General features: G+C 45.2%; 1 protein-coding gene across 1 annotated transcript in view; it reads right to left on the bottom strand.

Moving 5' to 3' along the window:
* Nucleotides 1-15,446, bottom strand: part of DNAH9 (dynein axonemal heavy chain 9) — a 386,382-nt gene that overhangs the window by 228,268 nt on the left and 142,668 nt on the right. The window contains exons 29-30 of the mRNA XM_033184520.1: nt 6,160-6,317; nt 2,505-2,643 (exon numbers count right to left, since the gene is read on the bottom strand). Coding sequence (XP_033040411.1) covers nt 2,505-2,643; nt 6,160-6,317 — 297 coding nt within the window. The remainder of the gene's footprint in view (nt 1-2,504; nt 2,644-6,159; nt 6,318-15,446) is intronic.

Consider the following 15,446-nt stretch of genomic DNA (forward strand, 5'->3'; position numbering starts at 1 on the left):
TAGAGATGGTAGATGCTGAGCTTACATGCACTGCCTTGGAGACCTTCATGTTCTATGGGAAAAGAGGTTTCAAGAATAGCTCCTTAAAGTGGGTTCTGTCAAAGATGAACCCCCTGGTCATGGTGCTGCTAGTAGGGTCTGTGGAAGAGCAGACCACACTGCTGATAGCAGGCTTCAGGTGGCAGCATGGTGTGGGAAGGAGCTGTAGTGGGCAGAACAGAGCATGGAGTCTGAACTCAGACTTCTGTTCAAGTCCCAGCTCCTCTACTTGACTTGTAGCAGATTGCTATTTAATTAGAGCCATGAGAAATGCTACCAAGGAGGCTGGGCACGGTGACTCACACCTGTAATCCCAGCACTTTGGGAGGCCGAGGCAGGTGGATCACAAGGTCAGGAGTCTGAGACTAGCCTGGCCAATATGGTGAAACCTCATCTCTACTAAAAATACAAAAATTAGCTGGGCGTGGTCGTGGGTGCCTGTAATCCCAGCTACTCAGGAGGCTGAGGCAGGAGAATTGCTTGAACATGGGAGACGGAGGTTGTAGTGAGCTGAGATCACACCACTACACTCTACCCTGGGCAACAGAGGGAGACTCTGTCTCAAAAAAAAAAAAAAAATTAAAAAATTAAAATGATACCAAAGAAAAATGCAGTGTGCAATGATGACTAAGAACACAGTGGCTATACCCAGGATATGGATCAGACTACCCTAAGGAAATGGCATTAAAGAAGACCTTAAAGGAGTGGAATTTAGTCAGGCACAGATGAAAAAGAAGTGCAGTCAAGGCAAGTAAGAACAGGATGTCCACAAGCTCAGGTGAGAAGACAATCAGTTTCAAGGAACTCAAAAAAGATCAATGGAGATGGAGCACCATACGACAGGCAGAGAGCTGTGAGTCGCTGCTGTTGAGGTAGGAGGAGACAGAACACCCTGCAGTCTTTAGCAGAGAGTGATAAGGACATTGGTCTCTATCTTAGGACAAGTGAGGAGCGTTTTTAAATCATCACTCTCGCAAGTGGCTAAAGAACAGATCTGAGGAATTAGAAGAGAGGTGGAAAAACTAGTAGAAAGGCAGTTGCAATAGTTTAAACAAAAGATATGGGTGCTTGGAACTCAAGTAGTAGCAATGAATAGGGAAAGGAAATGAGACTTATTTGAGAAATATCCAGAACATAGAATCATTAAAGGTTCATTTAAAATTATATACAGGGCCAAGGAAGAGGAAATGGCCCAGGGTAACTCCCAGGGTCCTAGAGTTAGCAAATGAGTGAATGAGGGGTCAGCATACTGAGGCTGGGAACACAGGAGAAGGAAGCTTGGGCTTCGAGCTCACCGAAATCAGCTTGAGATGTGCTGAGCTGGAGGAGCTTTTTAAACACTCGGGGGAGCTGTGGTACAGACCATTGAATGTACAGGTTTAGAGCTCAACAGAGAGGGTTTGGGATAAAGCCTTAAAAGAGGGAGTCACTGGCCTGGAAGTCAACGTTGGGAAAGAACCTAGAGAGGGGATACAATGAGAAAAGAAGTATGAGGAAAACAGGATTTTCTGCATCTTGGACAGACTCCACAGGGCTGAGACAGCCTGTGTTATGGCAGTAAAGGTGATCAAAACAAGATATTCCCAAAGCTCACTGGAGACAGCCCAGGGAAGCTCGGTCATCTATCCTTGACAAAAAGAAATTCTCCGTTCAAGGCAGAAACCTTGCAGGTAATGTTTTGCTAAGGTACAATTTTTCTGTGAATTTCCTCCTGCCTTAGGCAGAAGCTACAGGTAAGGCCAAGCAACTATGAGAAGCTCAAAGCTGGTTAACAACTAACCTGCTTCCCTAACCCTCCTCATCTATGTCCCTTCAGGTACAGACCATTTCCTCCAGGGGTTTTTATTGACCACTGTAATGTCTCTCATGGGACACTGGTGTCTGTGACGTGTTGCTAAGTATTCTATTAAAAAATGGAGTTTTGAGGTTAATTTTGAAAAATGCAGAGCTAAAAAATGAACATAAATCTTGTTTTTTGTTTTTTTTTTTGTTTGTTTGTTTTTGTTTTTTTTTTTTGAGACAGAGTCTGGCTCTGTCGCCCAGGCTGGAGTGCAGTGGCCGGATCTCAGCTCACTGCAAGCTCCGCCTCCCGGGTTTACGCCATTCTCCTGCCTCAGCCTCCCGAGTAGCTGGGACTACAGGCACCCGCCACCTCACCCGGCTAGTTTTTTGTATTTTTGAGTAGAGACGGGGTTTCACCATATTAGCCAGGATGGTCTCGATCTCCTGACCTCGTGATCCGCCCGTCTCGGCCTCCCAAAGTGCTGGGATTACAGGCTTGAGCCACCGCGCCCGGCCGAACATAAATCTTTATTGTGGAAGTGTTCAGAGCTTTCGATATGCTTATGGGCACAGTGACTATGAGAAAGCTCGAGTATGTTTTCCTAATACATTTGTTCCAGAATGTTTCCAGAGCTGGGGCTGTTGCACGGTGCTTGGTTGTGCAGCCTCCTTAGAGATCCTACCTGTTTGGAGAGAAGCTCTTTGCACAACTGGTAAAGAGTGATGAACTTTCTGGCTAATGACCGGGCTTCAATGAATCCTTCTGCCACCAGCATGATTTCACAGATCAACTCAAAGTCTGGAACCACCATTGCACAAGGCCTGAGTATAGGAAGACAGAAGGCCCAGTCAGTTTCCCAAGTAACAGTGTTGAAGAGGAGACCTGTAAGAAAATAGGCACTGGCCGAGATCACACACGGAGGCAACTGAGAGTGCAAAAACTCATGGAAAGACCTGAGCCATTATTTCATCTAAGACTTTCAATGTATTCTATGTGTTGCTGCAGTTAGCATGAAGACTTTCAACTTAGAGATGAGTTAGCTAAGGATAAAGGAAACGAAGTCGCCTTCCTAAGGGGCCGGATAATGTTAGCAGGCAGGGGCAGACTTGGAGCTACCACTCAAGTCTTGTGACTTGAGTTCAGTGTGTCTTACACAAGGCATGGATTAGTAAAGCAAATTGTTTAGAATAGATTCGAGGCTCAGAATAAGGAATTGAATTTCTCTGGGTATCTACAAGAAACTGAGAGTTCCCCTATTCTTCATCCTCAAAATATGTGTCTTCTCTAATCCTAAACACCCAGGGCTTATCCTGTACTTATTTGAATACAAATGTAAATTTCTTATGATGAGGCCTAAAGCATGTATTAAGTGGGTCCAAAAGTAATTGTGGTTTTTGCCATTACTTTCAAGAAACTGAGAGTTCCCCTATTCTTCCTTCTCAAAATGCGTGTCTCCTGTAAGCCTAGACACCCAGGGCGTATCCTGTACTTGTTTGAATACAAATGTAAATTTGTTTGAATACAAATGTAAATTTCTAATGATTAGGTCTGAAGTGTGTATTAAGTTGGTGCAAAAGTAATTGCGGTTTTTGCTATTACTTTCAATGGCAAAAACTGCAATTACATTTGCACCAGCTCAATATTTATTAACGCTGTCTTGACACAGAATGGCATATACAATAATATAGAAAGGGCTTTATAGAAGGCTTTGTTGCAATTTTCTTTTTCCTCTGGCACTAAAAACATTTGATTTTAAAATTACTTACATTTTATTAATTTGTTAGGTATGTAATAGGAACCTAAGGTTGTTACATTTCTTTAATTGCATTTTCCCTATACTGATATGAAATTTTCATAAACATTTCATTCGAGCACATTTTTTTCTTGAAATATTTTACATTGTATTCAAATTCAAAGGAACAACCAAATGTTTAAATTCTCAAAATTATTTTGCAACTTGCACATAAGGGTAAATATACATTGGTACAACAGAATACTATGCAGCCATGAAAAATAGTGGTGTGAAGGGAAAATTACATAATGACACAAAAAAACATTAGCTAATGAAAGTAGGATACTAAACTATATAGAGTCTGATCCCAATTTTGAAAAAGAAATGCGCTACGGATGCAGTATTGGAAAAAAAAATGCCAAATGGTTACAGTGATTGTTCCTGGATGACAGGACTGGGGTGGCGGGGGAGCAGGGGCTCTGGGTTCAAACTCTAGCATTCTGCCGCTTACTAGTTGGTTCACTAGCTGACCCTAGTAACTAGGGTTACTATCCTGAGCAATTTGCTGAATGCATCTGTTTTTTCACTATACACTGGAGAAACTAGTACTATCCACCTCATAGGGCCTTTGAGAGAATTAAATGTAAAAGTAGATGTTTGTACTTACTATTTTTGAAAAATACATTTGTTTATTTCCAAATTTCCTTCTATGGGAATGTGTTATGGACTGAATGTTGTGTGCCTCCAAAATGCAATGTGATGGTATTTGGAGATGAGGCCTTTGGGAGGTCATTAGGTCATGAGGGTGGAGCGCTCATGAATGGGATTAATACCCTTATAAGAAGAGGCCAGAGAGCTAGCTCATCCTCTCTCCTCCATGTGAGGACACAGCAAGAAGGTGGCCGCCTACAACCTGGAGGAGAGCCCTCACCAGAACCTGACCATGCTGGCACTCTGCTCTTGAACTTTCAGGCTCTAGAACTGTGAGAAATAAATGTCTGCTGTTTAGGCCGCCCAACTGCAGTATGTTCATTACGGCACCCTGAACTGGCAAAGACAGTTCCATTCAGCAAAAAAGATTCAGCAAGAAAAAAAGGTAAGAAAGAATTCTTATCTGGGTGATAACCTACTTCTATAATCATTTGTAACACAACACTTATTTAATAAATACTTTGTAGGAACAAATTGCCAACAATGCAGTATTCTGTAGCACCCGTTTAGACAGCTTGCTGGCATTCCAAGAGCTCTTGGTTAACACAGGGACCTGGATGAAGAAGGAGAAGCCGCCATCACTCCAGCGACACATGAATTTGCCATAACTGAGAGAGTGAAGTACGCAGGAAGCTGCCCAGTGACCTCCAACGCCTCTGGAAATCCAATACAGTGTTGACAACCTCTTTGGACAGATAGCACTATGTTTCTCAGTCCAAAAATGAGACAAAATAGTTTTGTCGGCCAGGTGTGCTGGCTCAAGCCTGTAATCTCAGCACTTTGAGAGGCCGAGGTGGGCAGATCACGAGGTCAGGAGATCAAGACCATCCTGGCTAATGCGGTGAAACCCCATCTCTACTAAAAAATACAAAACACTAGCTGGGTGAGGTGGCGGGTGCCTGTAGTCCCAGCTACTCGGGAGGCTGAGGCAGGAGAATGGCGTAAACCAGGGAGGCAGAGCTTGCAGTGAGCTGAGATCTGGCCACTGCACTCCAGCCTGGGCGACAGAGCAAGACTCCGTCTCAAAAAAAAAAGTTTTGTCATAGCTCCCCACAGTCTATCTCCCTTAGGTAAAAGTTCAGTAACCAGAAAATAAGAAGGCACTAAGCATTCTTCAGTTTTCTCTCTGTTGGGCCAACTTTTCCTTTCTGGAAAAAGAATGCAGCCTCCAGTTCCTGCAAAGAAATGTATTTGTGTTTTCTTATCAAAGTAAAGAAGATTTTAAAATATGGCAATGTCCACCGGTAGCAAGGGTGAAATAAAAGGGGTGCTCTCATGCATCTCTACGAGGAGTGTAATTTGGTACTACTCTTTTTAGAAAGCAATTTGGCAATGTGTATCAAGAGCCTTAAAAATGTTTCTACCCATTAATACAGTAATTCCACTTCTGGGAAGCTAGCCAAAGAAAACAATCATGCATATAGAAAAAAAGATTTATGTACAAAGATGTACATTACAGCATTATGCATAAATTTACTTTAAATGTTAGAAAGTCTTAATATTTAACCATGCGGGAGTAGTTAATTACATTGTAAACCATGCACTTGATAAAAAAACATGCAGCCATGAAATGAGATTTATCAAGAATATCTAATAGAAGGAAATAGTTATGATATGAGAGACTATGAAATAAAAACAAAAAACAACACAAAACTATGTAGACCACAAATGTAGGCTACCGACGTGTGGATTTAAAATGTGTATACACAGGAGAACAGAACACAATTAAGCACAAAGCAATTTTACTGCATTAAGGACATTAAAGATGGTTGTTAAAAATCTACTTTTCCAAATGTTCCAAATATTCTTTAAAATATACGTCACACATTTTAAGTGGAAAAATGAAAGAAACTTCTCTTGTGGGGCTTTTGCATGGGGCAGAGCTGACACTCACCTGAAGAGAGCCTTGAGGTTCTCTGGTAGCTCCGTGCGGCCGGCATAGCCCGGGTTCATGGTGATGAAGATTCCGACAGAAGGATTCAGGCTGATCTCCTCCCCAAGGAAGTTGAACCACTGCTTCTTATCTCTAATTGCATCTTGAATGCTTTTTACCTGGTGAACCAATCAATCAGCGAGAAATTCCTCAACTGCATTTCAGTGGAAGGATCATAACTAAAGCTGGGAGCCTGTAGTCACACACAGGACAGAGAATTGTCCTGTGGCCCCTTTCACTGAAAGACAGGCATGATGACCACACCCCAGACCCTTTACTGACAGGCCCTGGGTGCATGTCTCAAAGAAATCTGGCCATTGCTAGGCACAGTGGCTCATGCCTGTAATCCCAGCACTTTGGGAGGCCAAGGCGGGCAGATCACTGGAGGTCAAGAGTTCAAGACCAGCCTGGCCGACACGGTGAAACCCCGTCTCTACTAAAAATACAAAAATTAGCCGGGTGTGGTGGTGCACATCTGTAATCCCAGTTACTTGGGAGACTGAGGCAGGAGAATCGTTTGAACCAGGGAGGTGGAGGTTGCAGTGAACTGAGATCATGCTACTGCACTCCAGCCTGGTTGACAGAGCGAGGCTACATCTCAAAACAAAACAATGAATCTGGCTGCCCACATCCATATTTATCACACTGTGGTTAAGAGCATGGGAGGGAACAGCAAACAGGTGTTCAAATCCCTGAATGTGGGTTCTCTCTGCAGTAATGGCTGAAGTGTATTAGGGCTGACCACTGGCTGGACACAGTTCTGACCACTACCATGCTCAGAGTGGGGCGCTTCAATTACATCATCACCATCTCAGATAAAACAGAAGCATGGTGAGATGGAAACATTTGCCCAGAGTCACACAGCTACTAATTGGGGCATCAGGATTTGAATCCAGGCAAATGGATCCTGGAGCCTGTGCTTTCAGGTATTGTGTGATGGTGAGGATGCCATAGCTACCTGCTGAGCTTGTTCTAAGTAAATGAAATAAAGTCTGTGAAGTGCATAGCCTACAGAAAATGCTTAGAAATACCAGCTAACATGAGGGATATCCATGTGACCATTCTCATCGCAACTGTGGTCCCTGTCTTGGTTTAACTCCTCATAGCCACCCCCTAGACTACACCTCCAGAACAGGTCACCCTTTGCAGATGGAGCAAGGCTAGGCTGGGCCAGACCCAGAGGACTGTTAGTACTTTTCTCTTTAGAAAATCAGACTTTTTCTTAAACTTAGTCTGGAGTCAGAGGAGGATTTATCCTGAAGCTTGACCTGCTCAGATCTATGTTCTAGATTACTCTCTAGCAGTGGGAGGAGAGGCAGAAGTGTAATTCAACCATTTATTGTCACACCCAGTACTTGGAAAAGGATTAAGCAAAAATGATCAGCAACAGAGGAAAGATGAAAGGGACACAGTTTCAGGCTAGCCCACAGCCTTGTCCAGCCCAGCCCCAGAAGGTCTTTGGGAATTTCTAGCCTCTTACATTCTTGGAAGCAAAACCCAAAAGCTGGGGCGGGTGCAAGGTTTTGAATGAGCCTCAGCAGGTCGGCTAAGTCCAGGGTGCTAGAAGAGCAAAGGGTAGCCTGGTTCTGTAGAGATAGGGCTGTAGGGTTGTGTGTGTGAAACAGTGGGAGGGGTTGGGGGGGCAGCTGGACCATCTACCACTGGGCACGGCTGTCTCCAGAGTACACAGTTTGCCTGGATGCATGACAGTTCTACAATTAGGATTCAGCTCTCTTCCCAGAGTGAAGCGCTAATGACTGTATGCGTTTGAGCTCACAGCAATTAGTTTGAAACTGAGACTTCTTTTCTACGTGCAGAATATCAATGCTATCCTGGCAGAAGCAGGCTTCAGCAGCCAGGACGCTGGCCAAACAGATCAAGCTCTGCTGGTTTGCGTGGGGCTCACAGCCCAGCCCAGCTCTGCCGTGGAGCCTCTTGCAGCCTTCATCACCCTGTGAGTTACGTGACTGGCAAAGCCTAGTTCTCTCCTTTGTTCCCAGTCTTCCCGTCCATAAAATACACAGAGCACTCGCCTTACTGGGGAGTGGGAAAGCAAGTTTAATTAGCACTTATAAGTTGCTCTGCTACTTTTGGGCGAAGACTAAGGCACGAGCCTAGGACCTTTTCTGCTGTTCATTCTGACTCAGCATTCTGTCTCGAAACACCGAAGCCCAGAAACCTCACGCTCAGCAAGAATTTATGATGCACTTTCGGATTGGAGGCATCTGTGCTTTTGTGTAAAATTCTGTAGAGGGGCTCTTGAGGCAGAGTGTTGAACAGACTCAAAGATGCAGTTAATGTTGGAGCATCGGTGCTCATAGAAATTTTGGTTAGGCTGGCTTGTACAGGACAGGCGTTAGCAGCAACTGAGACCCGCAGAGGAAATCATTAGAACATAACAATGATCAGGGTCCGAGAGACCTTGATAACGTCCAGGTCCTGGGAAAGGCCAGAGGGTCTTTCAGGATGCTTGGAAGCAGGGACAGGGGAGTGGAGAAGCAGGTGGACTAGGGATGTATGGATTAAATGCAAGCCCAGCCAGATGGAAGTACACACACAGGTAGTTTGGCAACTGATAGCTAAGGCTGCCAGGCACATCTCACCCACTGGGATCTGTTTCTCTATTGAAAATGTACTGTTTTCTGAAGATCTTTTTTTTTTTTTGAGATGGAGTCTCGCTCTGCCGCCCAGGCTGGAGTGCAGTGGCCGGATCTCAGCTCATTGCAAGCTCCGCCTCCTGGGTTCACGCCATTCTCCTGCCTCAGCCTCCCGAGTAGCTGGGACTACAGGCGCCCACCACATCGCCCAGCTAGATTTTTGTATTTTTAGTAGAGACGGGGTTTCACCATGTTAGCCAGGATGGTCTTGATCTCCTGACCTCGTGATCCGCCCGTCTCGGCCTCCCAAAGTGCTGGGATTACAGGCTTGAGCCACCGCGCCCGGCCCTCTGAAGATCTTAAAGCCACAGTGAATAACAAAAAATAATAACTGACATTTTTGAGCACTCAGTATGTACCGGGGATGAGTCTGAGTATTTTCTGTGAATTATTCCATCCAAAGCTTTTAACAGTTGTTTAAGATAGGTAGTCTTAGATCTTCATTTTACCGATGAAGAAACTGAGGCAGAGGGCAGTTAAGAAACTGTGCTATGTTTATGTAAGATGTTAGCATTCAGAGGAGGCTAAAAGTGAGATATGTAGAAATTCGATGCTATTTTTACAACTTTTCTATAAATCTAAAATTGGTTCAAAATAAAAAGTTAAAAGAAAAAAAAAAAAGAAACTTGCCTGAAACCCCACAGTTGGTAAGTGGAGCAGCTCAAGTTTAAAAGCCAGGCAATCTGATGCCGAAGCATATGCTTTTAGCTACTTCCCCCAAACGCTCTTGTACCAGAAGAAGCACTGTGCTAGCCACAGACGAGTTTCTCACCAAACATATACGTTTTCAGAGCAATTTATTTTACTCTGAAAACTATCATGTTTGTTATAATTTAGAGGCATACTTCCCACAAAATAAGAAAAGATGGTTTTGCCACCCATTAAAAAGACAAATAATCATGCCTGTAATCCCAGCACTTTGGGAGGTCGAGGTGGGCGGATCATGAGGTCAGGAGATCGAGACCATCCTGGCTAACAAAGTGAAATCCCGTCTCTACTAAAAATACAAAAAAATTAGCCGTGTGTGATGGCACGTGCCTGCAATCCAGTTACTTGGGAGGCTGAGACAGGAGAATCGCTTGAACCAGGGAGGCGGTTATTGAAGTGAGCCGAGATCATGCCACTGTACTCCAGCCTGAGCAACAGAGTGAGACTCCGTCTCGAAAACAAAAAACAAAAAACAAAACAAGAAAACAAAGAAAGAAAGAACACAAATGAATAAAAACGGAAAGATATGTAGGAACCAGTGTTCTCAATTGGGGATGAGTTGGCAATTCCTCTCTCCCAGGGGTCATGTGGCAATGTCTGGAGACACTTTTGTTGTCACAGCAAGGAGCGGGGGTTGCTGCCGGCATTCAGTGGGTAGAGGCCAGGGATGCTGCTCAACATCCACAATGCAGAGGATAGATCTTCACAGAATGATCGGCCGAAAGCATCAATTGTGCTGAGGCTGACAAGCCCCGATCTAGACCAAACATTTTACCAGTGAGGACTCTGAGGCTGAGAAGATATACTTAACCTCCATCCCACACCATGTGTCCTTGGGTCCAAACCAATTCCCATGCAAATTCTTAGCTCCACCTCCAAGATAAATCAAATCAGAAATTCTGGGAATGAGGTTGAGCAAGGCACGTGGGAACAGGCCCTCCAGGTGATTCTGATGCATGCTGAAATATGAGAACCACTGCAGTCCAGTCAATTCTTACATTTCTACTCATCCCTACCTCTGCCCAGGTGGCCTCATTCATAGCTGCACACTGACTTCCCTCTCTCAGACGGGAGGGTGTTGAACAGACTCAAAGATGCAGTTAATGTTGGAGCATCGGTGCTCATAGCAATTTTGGATAGCCTGGTTTGTACAGGACAGGATTTAGCAGCAACTGAGGTCTGCAGAGCAAATCATTGGAACATAACAATGATCAGGGTCCAGGAAGCCTGGAAAAGGCTTTCCAGGTCCGGGTCCTGGAAAAGGCCAGAGGTTCCCCTCTCTCCCTCTCTCAGATCAGCCTGGGTCTCCCACTTCCTTCTGCCCCACCTGGCCTGGAGAGGTTTTGCCCCTGTAGAGCACTGGCTGGGACAAACTGGGCTCAGTCTTGGGGGTCTTGATGTGAACCCAAACTCTACAGTCCTCAGCGGTGTTTTCCTCATTTTTCAGTCTCTCTCTCAGCTCTGGTTCTCAAAATTTGCTGAACGTGTGAACCACGTGGAAAGTTTTTAGAAAGTACCCACTGGTCCTATTCCACAGGAACTAAATCAACGCCTTTTTGGGGTGCAGACTGTGCATTACTATTTTGTAGAATTACCCAGGCCATTCTAATGTGCAGCCAGGGTTGAGATGCCTGTGCCAGGGAGGCACAGTCCCTGATTTTATTGTGCGTAGAAATCACTGGAGGATGTGTTAACATGAAGATTCTGTTTCAGCAGGTCTGGGGTCGGGCCTGAGACTCCGCATTTCTAACAAGCTCCCAGGGAGTGCTGGTGCTGTTGGTTCACAGTTTGAGTAGTGTGGGACTAGATGACACCAGCCACGCCCGGCACCCTCTGCTGTCACTCTCAGGACACCTACCTGAAAGTCAATGAACTGTTCTTGCCACTGGGCTACCCTGCCCCATCCCAGTTTCACGGTCCACAGTTGCCCCTCAACCAGATGGGGCAACTCATCTCTTTCCAGTCTCTTTCCAGTCTCTATGGCCCTTAAAATTGCACATCTCTCATGGAACGTATTTTCTGCCTTATCATTTGGATACTTTGCCTAGGTTTTATTATTTTTTTTTTTTATTTTTTTTTTGAGATAGAGTCTTGCACTGTCACCTAGGCTGGAGTGCAGTGGCGCGATCTTGGCTCACTGCAAGCTCCGCCTCCCGGGTTCATGCCATTCTCCTGCCTCAGCCTCCCGAGTCGGTGGGACTACGGGCGCCCGCCACCATGCCTGGCTAAGTTTTTGTAATTTTTAGTAGAGACGGGGTTTCACTGTGTTAGCCAGGATGGTCTCGATCTCCTGACCTTGTGATCTGCCCGCCTCGGCCTCCCAAAGTGCTGGGATTACAGGCGTGAGCCACCCCACCTGGCTAGGTTTTACTTCTATATATTGCAAGCCAGCCCTGATGTCCAGTGATCAACCTTGTTATCTGCACAAGCCTTGCGTGCCTGTCTGACCATAAGCGCTGCATTACTTGCATGAGGATGACACCTTTCCTCTCATGACTGGAAGCTGCTGATCACAGAGGCTTCTGTCCCTGTATCCTCCCACTCAGGCTAGGGACTTGTGTCTGACTCACTCAGTGAAGTATTAAGGCCGTGCTGTCTCTGTGCAGGTGACATACTTTAAGGAGGTCATGGGCTAGCCCTATGCTATGGGGATCTTGGCTTTTTCTCCTCAGCCCTCTACCTTGGCCCTTCTATTCTAGGAGAGTGGCTCATTTTGTGGTCCCCCATGGTCCTTCTCTTTTCAAGTCTTTGCCCCAAATGCCATGTGCTATTTAACATCCTCTCTGGCCCGCTCCACGCTTCCCACTGCAATGGCAGATTGAAGTCTGTTGCCTTTAGGAATTGCAACCCACTCACCACTTTTTAAACATTTTAACATTTCTGGTGTTTTTTTCCCCCCCATTCGACTTTAAGCTTCTCTCTAAAGGGTGTCACATGGGAAGCTCCCTTGGCTCTGAGACTGGAGCATTTGTTTGGTGCTTGGAGTACTTAGAGCCCTGCTCTGGTGGGCTCCCAAGTCTTTGCTGAATGATCTTCTGCTTCTACCTGCTTCCTGCCTCTGCCCAACCCATTATCCGGGCTTGTACTGCAGGGAAGAGAAGAAAGTGCCAGGGATGCCTGGCCAGAGGGCATGGAGGGGGACAGGGCAATGGGGTGTGTCCTTGTGGCACATGTCCCCAGGCACAGATAACCCAAAGCATAGACAGCTGATTGCAATAGTAAAGAAGAGATTCCAGAAAAAAGTAAGTAATATCTTAGACATTTTTAAAATAGCAGAGTAATTTTTTTTGGAATTGCTACATTGAAGTTTTTCCCAAGTGGCTATGTGACTTTGCTTGACCAGTATGATGGAGATATGAGAATGTCCACTGACAAAGACGCTGTGGACCAGCAGCATAATCACTTTTGTAGGAGTTACTGGGAAGAGGAGCACAGACGGACAAGGAGTGGAGAGGAGGAGAGGGGAGGGTGGCAGAGAACTGTCAGCAGCTGGTGTGGCTTCTGAACCAATATGCCAGCCTGGATTGCCGTGTGAATAATTAAGTGCAATTTTCTCCTTGGATGGGTATTCAATTTCAAAAGTTACCAGCTCAGATTTTGCCTGGGCTGTTGTCAGGCCACTTTCTTGAGAAATATCTCTGATGGGTATGTTCCTAAATCAGAGTGTGACAGCATCAGGGACTCCCAAGTTGAACTTATTTTATTTGATTCCAGGAACAAACAGGAACTAAGTGATCTTAGAGAATGTATTGCTGACCTTGTGTTGAGCAGCTTCAAAATAAAGCAAAATATTAGATAGCAATAAAGCAAAAAATAGTAGATAGCAGTGTCTATCTACTATCCAGGGGGAACAATGGCTGTTGGGCACTGCCTCCTTGATTAGTACATTGTTAAGCTTGATAAGATAGCTTGAGGTTGTTCTAGTTGAGAAGGAGTGAAGGGCATAGAGAAGACCTGTGAGACCAGAATGTGAACCCTTTTTCCCTGCCCTATGTATCCGAGCCTCTACTCTTCAACCCATTTCCTGCAGTGTTAAGATAGTAAAGATAGTAATCATCCTCATCACTATCACCACCATCATTATCACTATCATCATCACCATCCCCATCAGTGCCACCACCATCTCCACCATTGCTACCAACATCAACACCACCATCACCATCATTAACATTATCATCACTGCCACCACCATCATCATCATCATCACCATCACTGCCACCACTGTCATCATCATCACCATCACCTCCATCATCATCACTATCATCACCATCATCATCACTGCCGTCACCATTATCACCATCATCACCACTACCACCACCACCATCATCATTACCACCATCACCATGATCATCTCCATCATCACCATCATTAGAATAATCATCACCACCACTACCACCACCATCACCATCATCGTTAACATTATCATCACTGCCACCACCATCATCATCACCATCATCACTGCCATCACCATCATCACCATCACCCTCATCATCATCACTATCATTACCATCATCATCACTGTTGCCACCATCATCATCACCATCATCACCACCACCACCACCATCATTACCATCAACATCATCATCTCCATCATCACAATCATCATTAGAATAATCACCACCACTACCACCGCCATCACCATCATCGTTAACATTATCATCACTGCCACCACCATCATCATCATCACCATCACCTGCATCATCATCACTATCATCACCATCATCATCACTGCCACCACCATCATCACCATCATCACCACCACCACCACCATCATCATTACCACCATCACCATGATCATCTCCATCATCACCATCATCATTAGAATAATCATCAACACCATTACCACCACTATCATCATCAGCATCACCACCATTAGCATAATGATCACCATCACCACTACCATCATCACCATTAACATCATCATCATCACTAACATCACCACCACCATTATCATCATCATCAAAGCATTTGTTGAGTGACTATTCTCTGTAGGGCTTAAAAAAAAAGTGCTTTAGAGATATTAACTCATTTAAAAATTATTACAACTGCCTCAATGAGGTGCTATTATTTTTTTTTTTTTTTTTTGAGGCGGAGTCTCGCTCTGTCGCCCGGGCTGGAGTGCAGTGGCCGGATCTCAGCTCACTGCAAGCTCCGCCTCCCGGGTTCACGCCATTCTCCTGCCTCAGCCTCCCGAGTAGCTGGGACTACAGGCGCCCGCCACCTCGCCCAGCTAGTTTTTGTATTTTTAGTAGACACGGGGTTTCACCGTGTTAGGCAGGATGGTCTCGATCTCCTGACCTCGTGATCCGCCCGTCTCGGCCTCCCAAAGTGCTGGGATTACAGGCTTGAGCCACCGCGCCCGGCCAATGAGGTGCTATTATTAACTCCCTTTACAGATGTGGATCTTAAGACATGGATATGCTCAAGGTCACACAGCTAGTAAGTGGCTGAGCCAGCATCGAACATTGGCATTATTCCTTATTCCAGGTTGTGAAGTGACCAGCCAAAGGTGAAAGCAGCCAGGGAACATGTTTGATTTCTTATAAAAATCCAGATGTCTGGTCTCTCTTTAAAACGTAAAAGATCTGGCAACATTCAGCTTACATCCTTACAACACAGAGGTGCGCTGGTAAATTTTTAACAACCAGCTCTCCAGGGGAGCAAAAATGCCCTTGATTCATAAAATTTGGCAGTTTTCATGATGGAAGGACTCTCACCATAGCCCATTTCAAGCTACACTCATATGATGCTACTGAGATGCACACAACCAGTTCTTTCGAGCCAAGCTGCTCAAGGGTTTCAGTCCCAGAGTGTCCAGGCTAGCCATTTGTCTTCCTTCCTCTACTAACTGCTGCTGAACAGAACAAACCCAAAGAAAGGGAA

Source organism: Trachypithecus francoisi, unplaced genomic scaffold (assembly GCF_009764315.1).
Source record: "Trachypithecus francoisi isolate TF-2019V2 unplaced genomic scaffold, Tfra_2.0 Lachesis_group20, whole genome shotgun sequence".
NCBI lineage: Eukaryota > Metazoa > Chordata > Mammalia > Primates > Cercopithecidae > Trachypithecus > Trachypithecus francoisi.